This window comes from Eschrichtius robustus, chromosome 2 (genome assembly GCF_028021215.1).
Source record: "Eschrichtius robustus isolate mEscRob2 chromosome 2, mEscRob2.pri, whole genome shotgun sequence".
Taxonomy (NCBI): domain Eukaryota; kingdom Metazoa; phylum Chordata; class Mammalia; order Artiodactyla; family Eschrichtiidae; genus Eschrichtius; species Eschrichtius robustus.
This window is the reverse complement of record NC_090825.1, coordinates 78,298,140-78,313,821: the sequence shown is the minus strand read 5'-3', so window position 1 is coordinate 78,313,821 and position 15,682 is coordinate 78,298,140. Positions and strand designations below refer to the sequence as shown.

Here is a 15,682-nt window from a genome sequence, read left to right as displayed (position 1 = left end):
AACAATGATGGCTGAGATGATGTAAGGTCACTTCATAAAATATGAACCAGAATAGGACGGTCAAGAGCAGTCAGAAGGAACACATTTGAATATTCCTTGTGTGTCTGACCCATTAACAACCTAAACCAGTAATCTTGCTCTTCAGAGGATATTCATACACGGGGTCATGGCCATTCTTGGCTTCGGGACTGTGTGGCTTGCGGGATGGCTGGGGAGGTAAGTGGTGCTCCAGCTCTCAGAGATGTCCCTCAAACTAGTGAGGGAGCACCAAGCTTTATGCTGAAACCACCTGCTGCTCGACAAGAATCCTCTCATGAAATAAAGCAAATGCGGAACTTCTACATCAATTTATTCAGCAAACATGTGTCCTGCTTGTTGGTATCTACAGCCTTGAAATATTATTTAAATCTTATTATACGACTGTTCAATATGTTTGTAGCTGATGTTTCTAGATAGACTATAAAGCCCCTGAAGGCAAGGAATATGTCTTATATCTTCCCAATCCTCCAAAATGAATTATACCTAACAGGCAATACATGCTAGTTCTTTTGAATTGCTTTTCTATAATGTCCTTTTCCTCGAGAATACTTATTTAAAAGCAAAACAAAATAAGACCCAAGACAAGCATACTCTACCCTGCAAGTTCAAAGATGTTGTTGATGAGGTTGGCTCGATCTTTGTCACTCAGGACGTAAGGATTTATTTTCAACTGTTTGATCAGTGCTTCCCAGTTGTTGTCTGCATAATGTACAATATAATAGCCAGTCATGTCTGTATTGACCTTGATCCACTTCACTTCTTCTGTGAGATTGATGACAACTAATACAGACCAAAAAATGAGAGAGAGAGAAGGTAATAGGGAAAGAAAAATATTAAACAGATACTTTGTTTTGTTTCAAAGTTAATAAGGTATTATTATGTAATATTCCACTAAGAAACTAAATGTCTGCCTCCCAGGGCAGTTATTTTCGTGTTAACAAAGATCACCACTCATTCACTTAACAATTATTTATTTAATGGTAAACAAGGTAGACATGTGCCTTCTCTTATAGATCTTACAATCTAATGTAACCAGGTGAGGAGAATATCATATAAATGTTGTCTATGGAAAAAGAAAACATGGCATTCTGTAGAAGCACAGAGTAGAAATGTTTCATCCCCTAGGGAAGGTTAGGAGAAATTACTTGGAAGAAATGACATCAAAGTTGAGACTTCAGGATACACAGGTGTTGTTAGCCAAGTAAGAGAGACTCTGAGTGTTCAAGGCCCAGAGAGAAAGTGTACACGGAGTCCATACACTGAACCGGCTCCCAAGTTCACTGTGGCTAGAGGAGAGAGGCCGGGAGACGGGCAGTGTGTGCAGGGTGAGGCACAGGGGAAGACAGTGAGAGAACTATAGAAAATGTGTTCCATCTCAGCCTTTGTCTTTGTTTATGTTAGCAAAGGAAGCACAAACAAAACCATTTAAAAAGTCACATAATTCAAAGACAGCAAAATAAACATTAGGGAAGGACTAAGGTCTCATTAAGCACAAATAAGAAATTACTGATTAAAATAATAGAAAATTGATAATGCATTTTTTTGGCCCCTACCATTAAATATAAATGCTGAGAGAATTGTTAGAAATTTATATGGAATGATTTCAATTAACGTACAATTAACAAGAAGCTAAAAATATGTGACTATAAAAAATATTACTACAAAAGCTGGACTACAAAATATATACAGGAATTTTAAAAACCTTTAAAATTACCAATCAAGAAATGTCCTTCAAAGTTGGCAGTGAGGACATGAATTTAAAACAATAGTTAAGGGTATGCTTCTAAGCATCTTAAGGTTTAATATTTATTAGACTATAAACCCCATGAGCTTTAGTTTGTGCACTGCTAATCCCTCAGCACTAGAACAATATTCCTAGCAAGTACTCAAAAATACTCAGTGAATTAACGAATGAACAAAACGATTACGTCATGGTAAGTTGTTTCAAATAAATCTAAATAAAGTTTGTAGATGTTTATGATGTAAGTTTTCTTCCCCATTTTAAAGTAGAGAATACAATTTTTTAAATTATAAGAGAAAGAGTAGAGATAAGAAAAGTAATCTAAACTCAGATGATAAAAGCACTACGGGGCATATTTCCTGCCAAGATATTTCCTACAAACATTTTAACTGAATTAATATTTAATACACTGGATCTATATACATTTATTTTATACTGCCTTTTCTCCTATCAGATTTCACCTCCTGCCATTTTCCCACTGTCTTCATATGCAGTATTCAAGTATCTTCAGAATATTTTATTTCGAGACCTACCACAGCTTAGCCAATCTCCTATTTGGAAATATTTAGGCTGTTTTAAAATATTCACTATCATAATAATTATATATAAAGGTTTTTACACATAAAATGCTTTGGAAACACATTTAAACCCTTTAGTACCTGAAGTCTTAGGGTTGATCAACTTCAAAAGCATGAATTATTTAAATTTATCAGATTTTCTTAATGCCTTAGTTACTCTAATTCTACTGAAACTGTAAAAGATTTTTAAGATGGAAAGACTTACTGATCATGTCTTACCATGACATATCAGATAATCAGTCTTTTTCATTAAAAAGAACTCCATACTAATTTGTTTTATTGCTGCTATAGCAACAGATGGGAAAGATTAATTACATTAATAGGGTTTATTCCTTTTCTAGAGCATAATGCCGTTCTAAGGATTATTTGTGATGGCAACAGTAGCTGCTCCAAGTTGGAGATATTTTTAACAAACCTATGACTAATGAAATTAACTTTATCATTAGCTAACGCAAAAATATCAACACTCTCCGGGTCACCAAACACAATTTCCTACGGAGCTTTTATGAAGAAAGGACCTTTGGGAAGAAGAACTAAAGAGCTTCAAATCTCCCTTTCCCAACAAAGGAGGCAAGGAATGATAAGTATGGCAATTTTCCCATTGGATAGATACAGGAAAATATTGAAATACAGAGCATCTTCGCTGATAAGCAACTTGCCATGTTGTAAACCTAGCCAAGTCCAGATGGCAGAGAGGAGGAACACAGCTGGGAGTGTGCTTGAAATTATTACTGCCATTTCGATGACAGAATATAAAGCAGTGCAGCGACAGCATAGAGAGGAAATTTATCATTTATAGAATCAACATATTAGTCTCTTTCAGGTCTTCTGAGTGATCCAGAATGGAGGACCTTAAAACCACAGGTATCAAAAAATAATAGCTTTGCACACAAGGGAGGTAACTACATCCTGCAGCTCAAATGTGGATGAGGCTAGCCTCATATGTTTTTAATTTATTATAATCATTAACAGATTAACAGTTCAATTTTCACAGTCCACTGAGTAGTAAAACAAGAGTGAGCAACTCCAATGTTAAATGGCAGAAGCCCAGATTAAGTAATCTAATAGTGATTTTAAAAAAACATTTGCCAATGAGTTATGAAAATCAACTACTGTTTTATAAAGAAACATTAAAGCACAGAAACAAAAAATATGTTTTCACTATAAAGCTGCAAAATTTCCTGTGTAGCTTGCTCCAGAGGGCTAGCATGATACATGCAGTTGAGCTGCATGCATCCCCTTCTGTTCAAAAGCATTCCTTTCTCCAGTACTCCTTTCTTCCCCTTTATTTTATTAGGGGGAAAAGGCAAGAGCAGAGAATGGCACATGATAAATATCCAATCCTAACTACATGCCCTTCCTCCTTCTTCTTTTTTTCAACTGCCTTTCATTTCAATGCCATGTCCTTTAGTTTCAGAGAAATATTTCTGGCACAGTGATATCCTTTTAGAAACATGAATGTTCCAAGTTAGAGTTAATATAAAAATTTCCTACAGTGAAAGAGATTAGGTTTGAATAAAATGTGGAAGAGAGAGAAAGGAAAGAGGAGGGGGGAAAGGAAGGAAGAGAAGGGAGAGGGAGACATTTTAGTGTAATTTCCTCAATAGGTAGTTTAGAAAAATGGTCCCATTCAGCACTTCTTATGCAAAAAACTATTAACCATTCAAAATCCATGTACATGGGGAAAAGTGACAAAAGTATTGACTACATATAACTTCTATATTTGATTGAGCTAATGGACTAACCCAGCAACCCTGACATTAGAACGCACGAAACTATACTATGATTTAACAAACCACCAAGATAACACATTGTACTAAAGTCATATGGTATAAAATAAGCCTCTGTAGTCACTGTCTGTGCTATATTTCTTTTGAGAAAAGAAAAAATTAAAATTCAATTAAACCAAAATTGGTTCTCACAGGAGCATCAGGAACCAAGAAGACCCAACTGTCCTCAAACGCTTTTTGTGAGGACAGACATTTTCAGTGTGGACTTTCAAAACCTGAACTGCCAGGAATTAAAACCGCAGCAGCAAGGTAAATAACACAGTTGAGAAGAGGAATTAGCAGACACTGCTTTCAGCACATATTGGCTCAGTTCCACCTCTAGATTAAACCAATCATATTATAGTGCATTTCATATATTCCCCTTTACTAAGAATACTTTCAAATGAAGAGAAACAGAAGGTATCATTTCATCAAGGTTGGAATGCTCTTTTCCTAGAACTTTTTACAGTGAGATTTGAAATTGAGTCACGTTGTTATAGACTAAATTTATTTATTCAATAAATTTTTGTGTGCCTATAGGGTGCTAAGGTTGCAAAAGTGATTTGTGTAACCAAGATCTCCACCCTCAATGGGGGGTACATCTAATGTGGGATAAATATAAACAAAACAGTACTTATAGTATATAAAAAGTAGAGAATATCATTAAAACACATAAGTAGGGCATCTAACCTGTCTTGGGGTGAGGGAGGGCTCCTTAGAGCAAGCAATGGATGAGTTGAGATCTGAAGAGTGCATAGGAGTAAAACCAAGGAATCAGGAGGCAGGAGTGTTATTCCAGGAGAGAAAACAGCATATGTAAAGGCCCAGAGACAAGAGGCAGTGCGGCATGTTTGAGTTGCTGAAACAATTTTTGTGCAGTGGAAGCAGAGAGTGCCAGGTAAGGACTTAGAAGGAAACGGCAATAGCAGGAAAATATGAGCAAGACTTTGGGGTGTGAATCTCAGAAAGAGTTTAAGAAACTGGCATATGAACTGAGCTAAAAAGTAGAGGGCTAATAAAAGCAGATTTCTTATTGTCCAATTATTTCTAATACCACCAAAAACTTATATACTATTGGGAGGTTTGCAAGATTTCCTTATTGGTCCCTTTTAAAGACAGGGAGATGGGTAAAGCAATCTACAGATAGAATGCAATCCCTATCAAATTACCAATGACATTTTTTACAGAACTAGAACAAAAAATCTTAAGATTTGTATGGAGACAAAAGACCCCAAATAGCCAAAGCAACCTTGAGGGAAAAAAACGGAGCTGGAGGAATCAGACTCCCTGACTTCAGACTATACTACAAAGCTACAGTAATCAAGACAATATGGTACTGGCATAAAAACAGAAATATAGATCAATGGAACAGGATAGAAAGCTGAGAGATAAACCCACGCACATATGGTCAACTAATCTATGACAAAGGAGGCAAGGATATACAATGGAGAAAAGACAGTCTCTTCAATAAGTGGTGCTGGGAAAACTGGACAGCTATATGTAAAAAAATGAAATTAGAACACTCCCTAACACCATACACAAAAATAAACTCAAAATGGATTAAAGACCTAAATGTAAGACTGGACACTATAAAATTCTTAGAGGAAAACACAGGAAGAACACTCTTTGACATAAATCACAGCAAGATTTTTTTGACCCACCTCTTAGAGTAATGGAAATAAAAGCAAAAATAAACAAATGGGACCCAAGGAAACTTAAAAACTTTTGCAAAGCAAAGGAAACTATAAATAAGATGAAAAGACAAGCGGGAGAAAATATTTGCAAATGAATCAACAGACAAAGGATTAATCTCCAAAATATATAAACAGCTCATGCAGCTCAATATTAAAAAAACAAACAACCCAATCAAAAAATGGGCAGAAAGGGGCCTCCCTGGTGGCGAAGTGGTTAAGAATCCACCTGCCAATGCAGGGGACACGGGTTCAAGCCCTGGTCCGGGAAGATCCCACATTCTGCAGAGCAACTAGGCCCGTGCGCCACAACTACTGAGCCTGGGCTCTAGAGCCCATGAGCCACATCTACTGAGCCCACGCGCCACAACTACTGAAGCCCACAAGCCTAGAGCCCATGCTCTGCAACAAGAGAAGCCACCGCAATGAGAAGCCCGCGCACCGCAACGAAGAGGAGCCCCCGCTCACCGCATCTAGAGGAAGCCCATGAGCAGCAACAAAGACCCAACACAGCCAAAAATAAATAAAAATAAATTAAAAAAAAAATGGGCAGAAGATCTAAACAGACATTTCTCCAAAGAAGACAGACAGATGGCCAAGAAGCACATGAAAAGCTGCTCAACATCACTAATTATTAGAGAAATGCAAATCAAAAGTACCGTGAGGTATCACCTCACACTGGTTAGAATGGGCATCATCAGAAAATCTACAAACAACAAATGCTGGAGACGGTGTGGAGAAAAGGGAACTCTCTTGCACCGTTGGTGGGAATGTAAATTGATATAGCCACTATGGAGAACAGTATGGAGGTTCCTTCAAAAACTAAAAATAGAACTACCATATGACCCAGCAATCCCACTACTGGGCATATACCCTGAGAAAACTATAATTCAAAAAGAGTCATGTACCACAATGTTCACTGCAGCTCTATTTACAATAGCCAGGACATGGAAGCAACCTAAGTGTCCATAGACAGATGAATGGATAAAGAAGATATGGCATATATATATATATATATATATATATATATATATATATATATATATATACACACAATGGAATATTACTCAGCCATAAAAAGGAACGAAACTGGGTCATTTGTAGAGATGTGGATGGACCTAGAGACTGTCATACAGAGTGAAGTAAGTCAGAAAGAGAAAAACAAATATCGTATATTAACGCATATATGTGGAACCTAGAAAAACGGTACAGATGAACCGGTTTGCAGGGCAGAAATAGAGACACAGATGCAGAGAACAAATGTATGGACACCAAGGGGGGAAAGCCGTCGGGGGGTGGGGTGGTGGGATGAATTGGGAGATTGGGATTGACATGTATACACTAATATGTATAAAATAGATAACTAATAAGAACCTGCTGTATAAAAATAAAATAAAATAAAATAAATAGGGAGATGGGATTATTTGTTCTCTCTTAGGTCAGAGACTATCCTTCCAGGGCCCACTTAAAGTATGAAGTTTTGTTTTTATCAAGAAGGCAGCACTTCCTTGTACCTCCAGCTATGCTGTATTAATCAAAGATATGATGACATCATCAATTGTACTTAGTGTTTTAAATAATGAAATTGTTGTTGTAACACTTCAGTTAGACTGAAATGCAACTGGTATGCTCATATATTTCAACTGGCCTTATAAGTTGTTACCACACAACAGAAGGGCAACTTGGAAATATGTATTAAACCACAAAAGGTAACACGGTCTTCATTTTTGAGATGCATTCCTATGAGATAGCGCATATAATGAGAAAGCATTTAAGAACTCAAATTTTATTGAGGCATTTTTTTTTTATAGATACAAATGGTAAATCAAGTGTCCAACAGTAAGAAAGATTAAGTCAATTAGTGCATACGTTAAGTTAAAAAAAAGGTAAGATATAAAAATCACATGTACACAATATCAACCAAGTAAAAAAATATTTTAAAAAAATGACTAGAAAGAAATAATCATGAGAGTAGTTACAATAGGGTAGTAAGATTTGTTCTCCATCTTCTGGATTTTACGTAATGTGGATATGTTATGCTTAAAAATTATTTTTTTCAATAGTAACATTAATAATGATAACTAACACTTATATAGCATATAACATGTGCCAGGCATTATTCTAGGTGCTTCATATAAATGAGCTCAATTAATCCTCACATAACACTATAACGCAAGTATAATTACTCTCTCCATTCTATAGCTCAGGGAAGGAGGCTCAGAGACGTCACATAACTCACCTAAAATCATATGACTGAACCAGGCAATGTGGCTCCAAAGTCAGACTGTTACTAAGCTACACTCCCCTCTCAAAGATATAGGATTGAACAACAGATCCAAATTCAAACAAGAAATTTTCCCTTTCCATAAATCTAAAGTATCACTAATGGTTCCTGCAGAACCCAAGAGCCTCATGTTTTCAGGATGTAAATTAAGAGGATACGTGGTGTAGCATTCAGTGGTATTTAACAGATGGTTAGAAACTACATTTCAATTTCTTTTTATAGACTCCTTGTGGGTCAGCATATACAATCTTTACATTTTATTATCCTCCCACTATCATAATTTCTTGCCCTATTTTCTCATTATCAAAAAATGTATACTATGTCTACAGGACATTTTGTAATAATTATTTACTACAAATCTGTCTCATGAATCAACCTTTGTCATGCATAAGAATCATCTAGGGTGCTTATTAAAATGCAGTCGCCTCAGCCCACCCCTAGAGGGTAGACAGCAGAGTATACTTTAAGAAACTGATCTACTACTTCTAACAAAATATTTATCTAGGATACAAAAACACAGCATTCACTATTTTCTACCACAACTGCCAGCATATTCAGTGCAATTTTTTATACCTTATTTCACATGACTAAGAAAGACCAGTTTTATGCATGATACATAGAATCAATCTCACCTTAGTCACATTTTGTATAGGTGTCTCATAGAACCAGCTCAGAGAGCTGTGTACATTGGAAAGTGTAATCTCCTTTCTGCTGCTTGGTCAGATTTTTAGAAAATATGCTGTTTCTAATTTCATTTCAGAAAAGTGTTAAATATAGCCAAACCTGATTTCTTGTCCAGTAATGATACTGATCGATACTTTGAAAAATTTCCTTCATCAGTGACATAGGATAGTGGAATATGCCACAGAGAGCTGTAAAAAGAAAATATGGAAGATTATCACTCTTTCCAATATTTCAGTCAGTTACACATAATTTGTTGGGTGTTTTTTTTTTTTTTTTTTGGCAGGAAGGTGACATTTTTCAAGCTATTCCCAGAAAGGGATAATCTTGTTAGGTTTCTTAAGAACTTATGATTACAAAACATTTAAAAATACTTTAACCTGAGGGTGCAAAAGAGATAGCGGGGAGAGAGAGTGGGCACTCACCTTGCATCTGAAGGCTGAATTTCAGGCTTCGTATTTAAAGAAAATCTTTCTTGTTGCACCAGAAGTTCCTTTCCTTTTCTTTGAACAGTCACTAAAGGAAATCCTTTCTGCAGGGTCCAGGTTTTCATCATTTTCCTTACGTCTAGGGTTTTGTTTGAGACCTATAGAAAAAAAAAAAAATTATTTTTGCTTAAACAGTCTAAAAATTTTATAGTACCTTTCCCTCTTTCCCTACCACATTCTATGGAGACTACATTTAATGGTAATACAAAAAAGAAGCACAAATGCTGAGTTGAATTTACATTTTTACTCTAGGTAATTGAGCAACTGCTAAAAGGAAAGTAACCTGGAATACAGTTAAGTGATAACTAAAGAGAGTGAGAGAGGAACTACGTTGAAAAAGCAGCACATATGCTATCAACCAACTGAGTGTTCATTAAAACCCCTAAGAAGATATAAGCACTCCTTCAGGTCACAATACTAACATTTAGAAGGTATGGATAATGATATACAGTCTAGAATCATAAGCACTGCTACTCACTCCTGTGAATCAGCTAGGTCCAGATTTCTCGGTCCAGATTTCTCTTTATTCCCCAGACCCTCTGCTTTCACAAATGTTAAAGTTCATCTTTTAAAGAGCTCATCCTGTGGGAGTGCCTGGGAGCAGGAGCCGCAGCAGCAGAGGAGTGAAATATAAACAGGTCGCCTGCCTGGACTTTAGGTCTCTCTAGAGAACAGCAGTGAATGTTTTTCATGGTCACATACCCCTTTTTCCTATAAAATACATGAATTTATCTACAAAATCTAGAATCCACTGTCAGAGGTTCACAGACCCTCCAAAGCTCACTGTCCCTAAGACATCTGGTGTCAATGATTAAGAAGCAACTTTTGAACTATCTCTTTGAAGCAGGTGAGCTAAATTTACAATTCAAATTATTTTTCTAGATGACCTATGGATCTGCAAGCAACTCAAATCATCAAGTAGTTAAAATGTTTTGTAATATCACGCCACTATGGCAGGCCTTACACCTCAGTCGACATACGCCTATTTATTTAGAGCCGAAAAGGATGGAGAAAATCTTCCCAAATGCTTTGTGATATTAACCTTATGTTTCTCATGGCTCTGACCTGTTTATTTCTGGACAAGAGGTTGGGAAGAAAACAAGCTTGCCCCAAAGCAAGGCACGTTTGGGTCTCTGAAACAGAACTGAAATGAAGAGGCCGGTGCATAATTTGATGTGGATGCTGAAAAGCCTGAGGATAATGTTAAGGGGCTAGGTCTGGATAGGAAAACACTGTGATGCAAAAGTTGAAGTCAGTGAGGAAGGCAGAAATATATTCTAAACGTCAGGAGATAATACAATGAGTATAAAGCAAATAATGTGGCTTTCATTTGAAATGCTACTACCTGGTAAGAGGAAAAACAATGATTTAGAAGCAACTCTTAGGTAATAAGGACTGATCCTTCTTCTCAAAAAGAACTCAAGAGAGTAGGGAAGATACATCTTCTGGGAAAAGGGTTAACAATTAGAAGATACCAAATTTCAGATAAGGCAAGGGAGCAGAGACAGCACATGGAAAAGATCCACAGCAGGGGTTCTTAACCCAGGATCCATAAAACTTTGAATCTGTGTGTGATATTTTGCATATCTGTGGTTTTTTGGGGGCATATGTCCAGAACTGTCATCAGATTTTCAAATATGTCTGTGATCTTCCAAAACATTAAAAACCATTGATCTAGATCAGGGTAACAAATTCAAACGCTTATAAGGGCTATGCCGTCAGCATATGTGCACCATGCAGGCTGGGTTCACACACTGTTAGGAAGCATAACTTGTAACTGATTACACTGCTTGCTAGAATTCTAGGCACAACAAAATCCAAGCAGCAAAATGATCCAAGGGCAGTATGGAGCCATGGCAGCCAGACTGTGATACATCATCTAATTTAGAGGAACATGGCCACAAAAGATAGGAGGATTCATAGGGCAGAGTATAGAGCAAAAAACCATGAATGTAAGGTAGAAAGACTGCAAAAACATAAGGAAAGGAAAAGAGATTTTTGGAAAAAAAATCAAATAATGAAAACATAATAATATACACTAATTCAGAAAAGAGAACTTTCTTACAAAGTAGGCATGGAGATTAAGATATAGACTAAAGATGCTTACACAAGGCCTCATGCAATTTTTTCAACAATTAAGACCAGGACTTCCATTTCATGACTTTTAATTCTGTGCTGGGCTTCCCTGGTGGGGCAGTGGTTGAGAGTCTGCCTGCTAATGCAGGGGACGCGGGTTCGAGCCCTGGTCTGGGAGGATCCCACATGCCGCGGAGAGACTGGGCCCGTGAGCCACAACTGCTGAGCCTGCGCGTCTGGAGCCTGTGCTCCGCAACGGGAGGGGCCGCGGTGGTGAGAGGCCCGCGCGCCGCGATGAGGAGGGGCCCCCGCTTGCCGCAACTAGGGAAAGCCCTCGCACAGAAACGAAGACCCAACACAGCCAAAAATAAATAAATAAATAAATTTTAATTCTGTGCTCTTATTCATAAATATTTATATACTAAGCTCCATTCCCCTTTCTCTTAAATAACTATCCTTGGTACCACAGCTTATTTACATACTTGATAAAAACATAAATAGAAGAACTCCTCTCTTCTTAGTTTAAGAGCTAAATAAAATATCCAGGTCACTTACCTCATTAAAACTATCCCACAGATCATCACTGTGAATGGATGCATAGCTATGATTATGCAGGTAAAGAACAATAGCATGTTGAAATACATCTTCACTAAGGTAAGTTTTCAGCATCAACAACAGAGAAGCTCCCTATTCAAAAAAAAAAAAGCAAAAAAGGAAAGAAATAATAGAATACAATAGATTTATAGAGATAAGAATCTAAGATTCAAAATATAATCACTGTAAGCAAATACTTTCATAACCCAGTGATAATACACTGTTATTTAGTCTCATATAACCAGTTGTGTACTATGTTGAAATTGTCTTAAAAATTATTTTAAGAGGTTTGAAAAAGAATTAATGGAATAAATTCCTATTTGCACTAATTCTTCTATGAGCCATTTTGTGTGGTCTCTCAGTTACTCACTATTTCAGTGTTAGTGTTAAAAAGTTAAGTGTTTTGGGTTTCCCTGGTGGCGCAGTGGTTAAGAACCCACCTGCCAATGCAGGGGACACGGGTTCGAGCCCTGGTCCAGGAAGATCCCACATGCCGTGGAGCAACTAAGCCTGGGCACCACAACTACTGAGCCTGCGCTCTAGAGCCTGTGAGCCACGACTACTGAGCCTGTGTGGCACACCTACCGAAGCCCGTGTGCCTACAGCCCATGCTCCGCAATGAGAAGCCATCACAATGAGAAGCCCGCACACTGAAATGAAGAGTAGCCCCCGCTCACCGCAACTAGAGAAAGCCCGCGCGCAGCAATGAAGACCCAATGAAGCCAAAGATAAATAAAATAAATAAATTAATTTAAAAAAAAAAGTTAAGTGTTTTTATATACATATATGTTTTTAAATTGGGGTATAGTTGCTTTACAATGTTGTGTTAGTTTCTGCTGTACAATGAAGTGAATCAGCTGTATGTATACATATATCCCCTCCCTCTTGGACCTCCCTCCCATGCCCCCATCCCACCCATCTAGGTCACCACAGAGCACCGAGATGAATGGATAAAGAAGATGTGGTACATATATAAAATGGAATATTACTCAGCCTTAAAAAGGAACGAAATTGGGTCATTTGTAGAGACATGAATGGACCTAGAGCCTGCCATACAGAGTGAAGTAAGTCAGAAAGAGAAAAACAAATATTGTATATTAACGCATATATGTGGACTCTGGAAAAATGGTACAGATGAACCTATCTGTAGGACAAGTATAAATATATTTTTAATTTAAAACATGCCAAATTTTCTGTGGCATTCCCCACCCCTATCTCCAATGCTTAAAGCACACTGCTGGAGACAATAAAGTAGCTGAACTCTCAAAGGTCTCTTTGCTAGGGAGTACATTAATTTCAAATTTTAGTATGTCATGCTGCTGAAGTTGTTTTCAAGACCTCTCTTCTTCCTGCAGACTCACTTCAAATATGTTTGGAACATATGAATGTACATATAGGGTAGAAAGCATACACTAAAAATTCAGAGTCAGACATGCAACTGTTAAGGCCACACTATACTCACTGATGCACGTCATATTCTCCAGTCTTAAAATAACCGCCTCCTCTGTGAAGCCTTCCTTGATTTGAGACACAAATCGTATTTCTCCATATTCAAAAGCAATTTATACCACACTTCCAGCATCTGCTATAGATATATTTTTATTTCCTCTTCTAGACTGTAAGTTAATTTAGGGAAAAACTGAAAAGCTCAATTCCTGTGACTAAAATAATGCCTGGTACATAGGAGGCACTCAAATACTTTTTGAATGAATTTCACTTCTGATAAAAATGTAGCAATGTTAAGTCATCAAGATTATCAGATACACATAACTGAACTTAATACCTACTACTTAATACCTATTACTCTCTTATTTCTGTATCACACTTCAGTGCTACTCTAAATTTAGATGCTCATTTTTTTTTTTTTTGTTTTTTGTTTTTTAAATCTTTATTGGAGTATAACTGCTTTACAATGTTGTGTTAGTTTCTGCTATATAACAAAGTGAATCAGCTATACGTATACATATATCCCCATATCCCCTCCCTCTTGTGTCTCCCTCCCACCGTCCCTATCCCACCCCTCTAGGTGGACACACAGCACCAAGCTGATCTCCCTGTGCTAAGCAGCTGCTTCCCACTAGCTATCTATTTTACATTTGGTAGTGTATATATGTCAATGCTACTCTCACTTTGTCCCAGCTTACCCTTCCCGCTCCGCGTGTCCTCAAGTCCATTCTCTACGTCTGCGTCTTTATTCCTGTCCTGTCCCAGGTTCCTCAGAACCATTTTTTTTTCTCTAAGATTCCATATATATGTGTTAGCATACAGTATTTGTTTTTCTCTTTCTGACTTACTTCACTCTGTATGACAGACTCTAGGTCAATCCACCTCGCTACAAATAACTCAATATCGTTTCTTTTTATGGCTGAGTAATATTCCATTGTACATAGGTGCCACATCTTCTTTATCCATTCATCTGTTGATGGACACTTAGGTTGCTTCCATATCCTGGCTACTGTAAATAGCACTGCAATGAACATTGTGGTACATGACTCCTTTTGAATTATGGTTTTCTCAGGGTATATGCCCAGTAGTGGGATTGCTGGGTCATATGGTAGTTCTATTTTTATTTTTTTAAGGAACCTCCATACTGTTCTCCATAGTGTCTGTATCAATTTACATTCCCACCAACAGTGAAAGAGGGTTCCCTTTTCTCCACACACTCTCCAGCATATACTGTTTGTAGATTTTTGGATGATGGCCATTCTGACTGGTGTGAGGTGATACCTCATTGTAGTTTTGATTTGCATTTCTCTAATGATTAGTGATGTTGAGCATCCTTTCATGTGTTTGTTGGCAATCCGTATATCTTCTTTGGAGAAATGTCTATTTAGGTCTTCTGCCCATTTTTGGATTGGGTTGTTTTTTTTTTTTGATATTGAGCTGCATGAGCTGCTTGTATAATTTGGAGATTAATCCTTTGTCAGTTGCTTCATTTGCAAATATTTTCTCCCATTCTGAGGGTTGTCTTTTCATCTTGTTTATGGTTTCCTTTGCTGTGCAAAAGCTTTGAAGTTTCATTAGGTCCCATTTGTTTATTTTTATTTCCATTTCTCTAGGAGGTGTGTCAAAAAAGATCTTGAAGTGATTTATGTCATAGAGTGTTCTGCCTACGTTTTCCTCTACGAGTTTATAGTGTCTGGCCCTACATTTAGGTCTTTAATCCATTTTGAGTTTATTTTTTATAGGTGTTAGGCAGTGTTCTAATTTCATTCTTTTACATGTAGCTGTCTAGTTTTCCCAGCACCACTTATTGAAGAGGCTGTCTTTTCTCCATTGTATGTTCTTGACTCCTTTATCAAAGATAAGGTGACCATATGTGTGTGTGTTTAACTCTGGGTTTTCTATACTGTTCCACTGATCTATATTTCTATTTTTGTGCCAGTACCATACTGTCTTGATTACTGTAGCTTTGTAGTATAGTCTGAAGTCAGGGAGCCTGATTCTTCCAGCTCCGTTTTTCTTTCTCAAGATTGTTTTGGCTATTTGGGGTCTTCTGTGTTTCCATACAAATTGTGAAACTGTTTGCTCTAGTTCTGTGAAAAATGCCATTGGTAGTTTGATAGGCATTGCACTGAATCTGTAGATTACTTTGGGTAGTATAGTCATTTTCACAATGTTGATTCTTCCAATCCAAGAACACGGTATATCTCTCCATCTGTTTGTATCATCTTTAACTTCTTTCATCAGTGTCTTATAGTTTTCTGCATACAGGTCTTTTGTCTCCTTAGGTAGGTTTAT

The 15,682-nt window shown here is 37.2% G+C and overlaps 1 protein-coding gene across 1 annotated transcript in view; it reads right to left on the bottom strand.

Moving 5' to 3' along the window:
- LNPEP (leucyl and cystinyl aminopeptidase) overlaps positions 1-15,682 on the bottom strand; it is a 101,107-nt gene that overhangs the window by 13,672 nt on the left and 71,753 nt on the right. Inside the window, exons 9-12 of the mRNA XM_068535674.1 lie at positions 11,903-12,034; positions 9,209-9,369; positions 8,886-8,974; positions 636-819 (exon numbers count right to left, since the gene is read on the bottom strand). Coding sequence (XP_068391775.1) covers positions 636-819; positions 8,886-8,974; positions 9,209-9,369; positions 11,903-12,034 — 566 coding nt within the window. The remainder of the gene's footprint in view (positions 1-635; positions 820-8,885; positions 8,975-9,208; positions 9,370-11,902; positions 12,035-15,682) is intronic.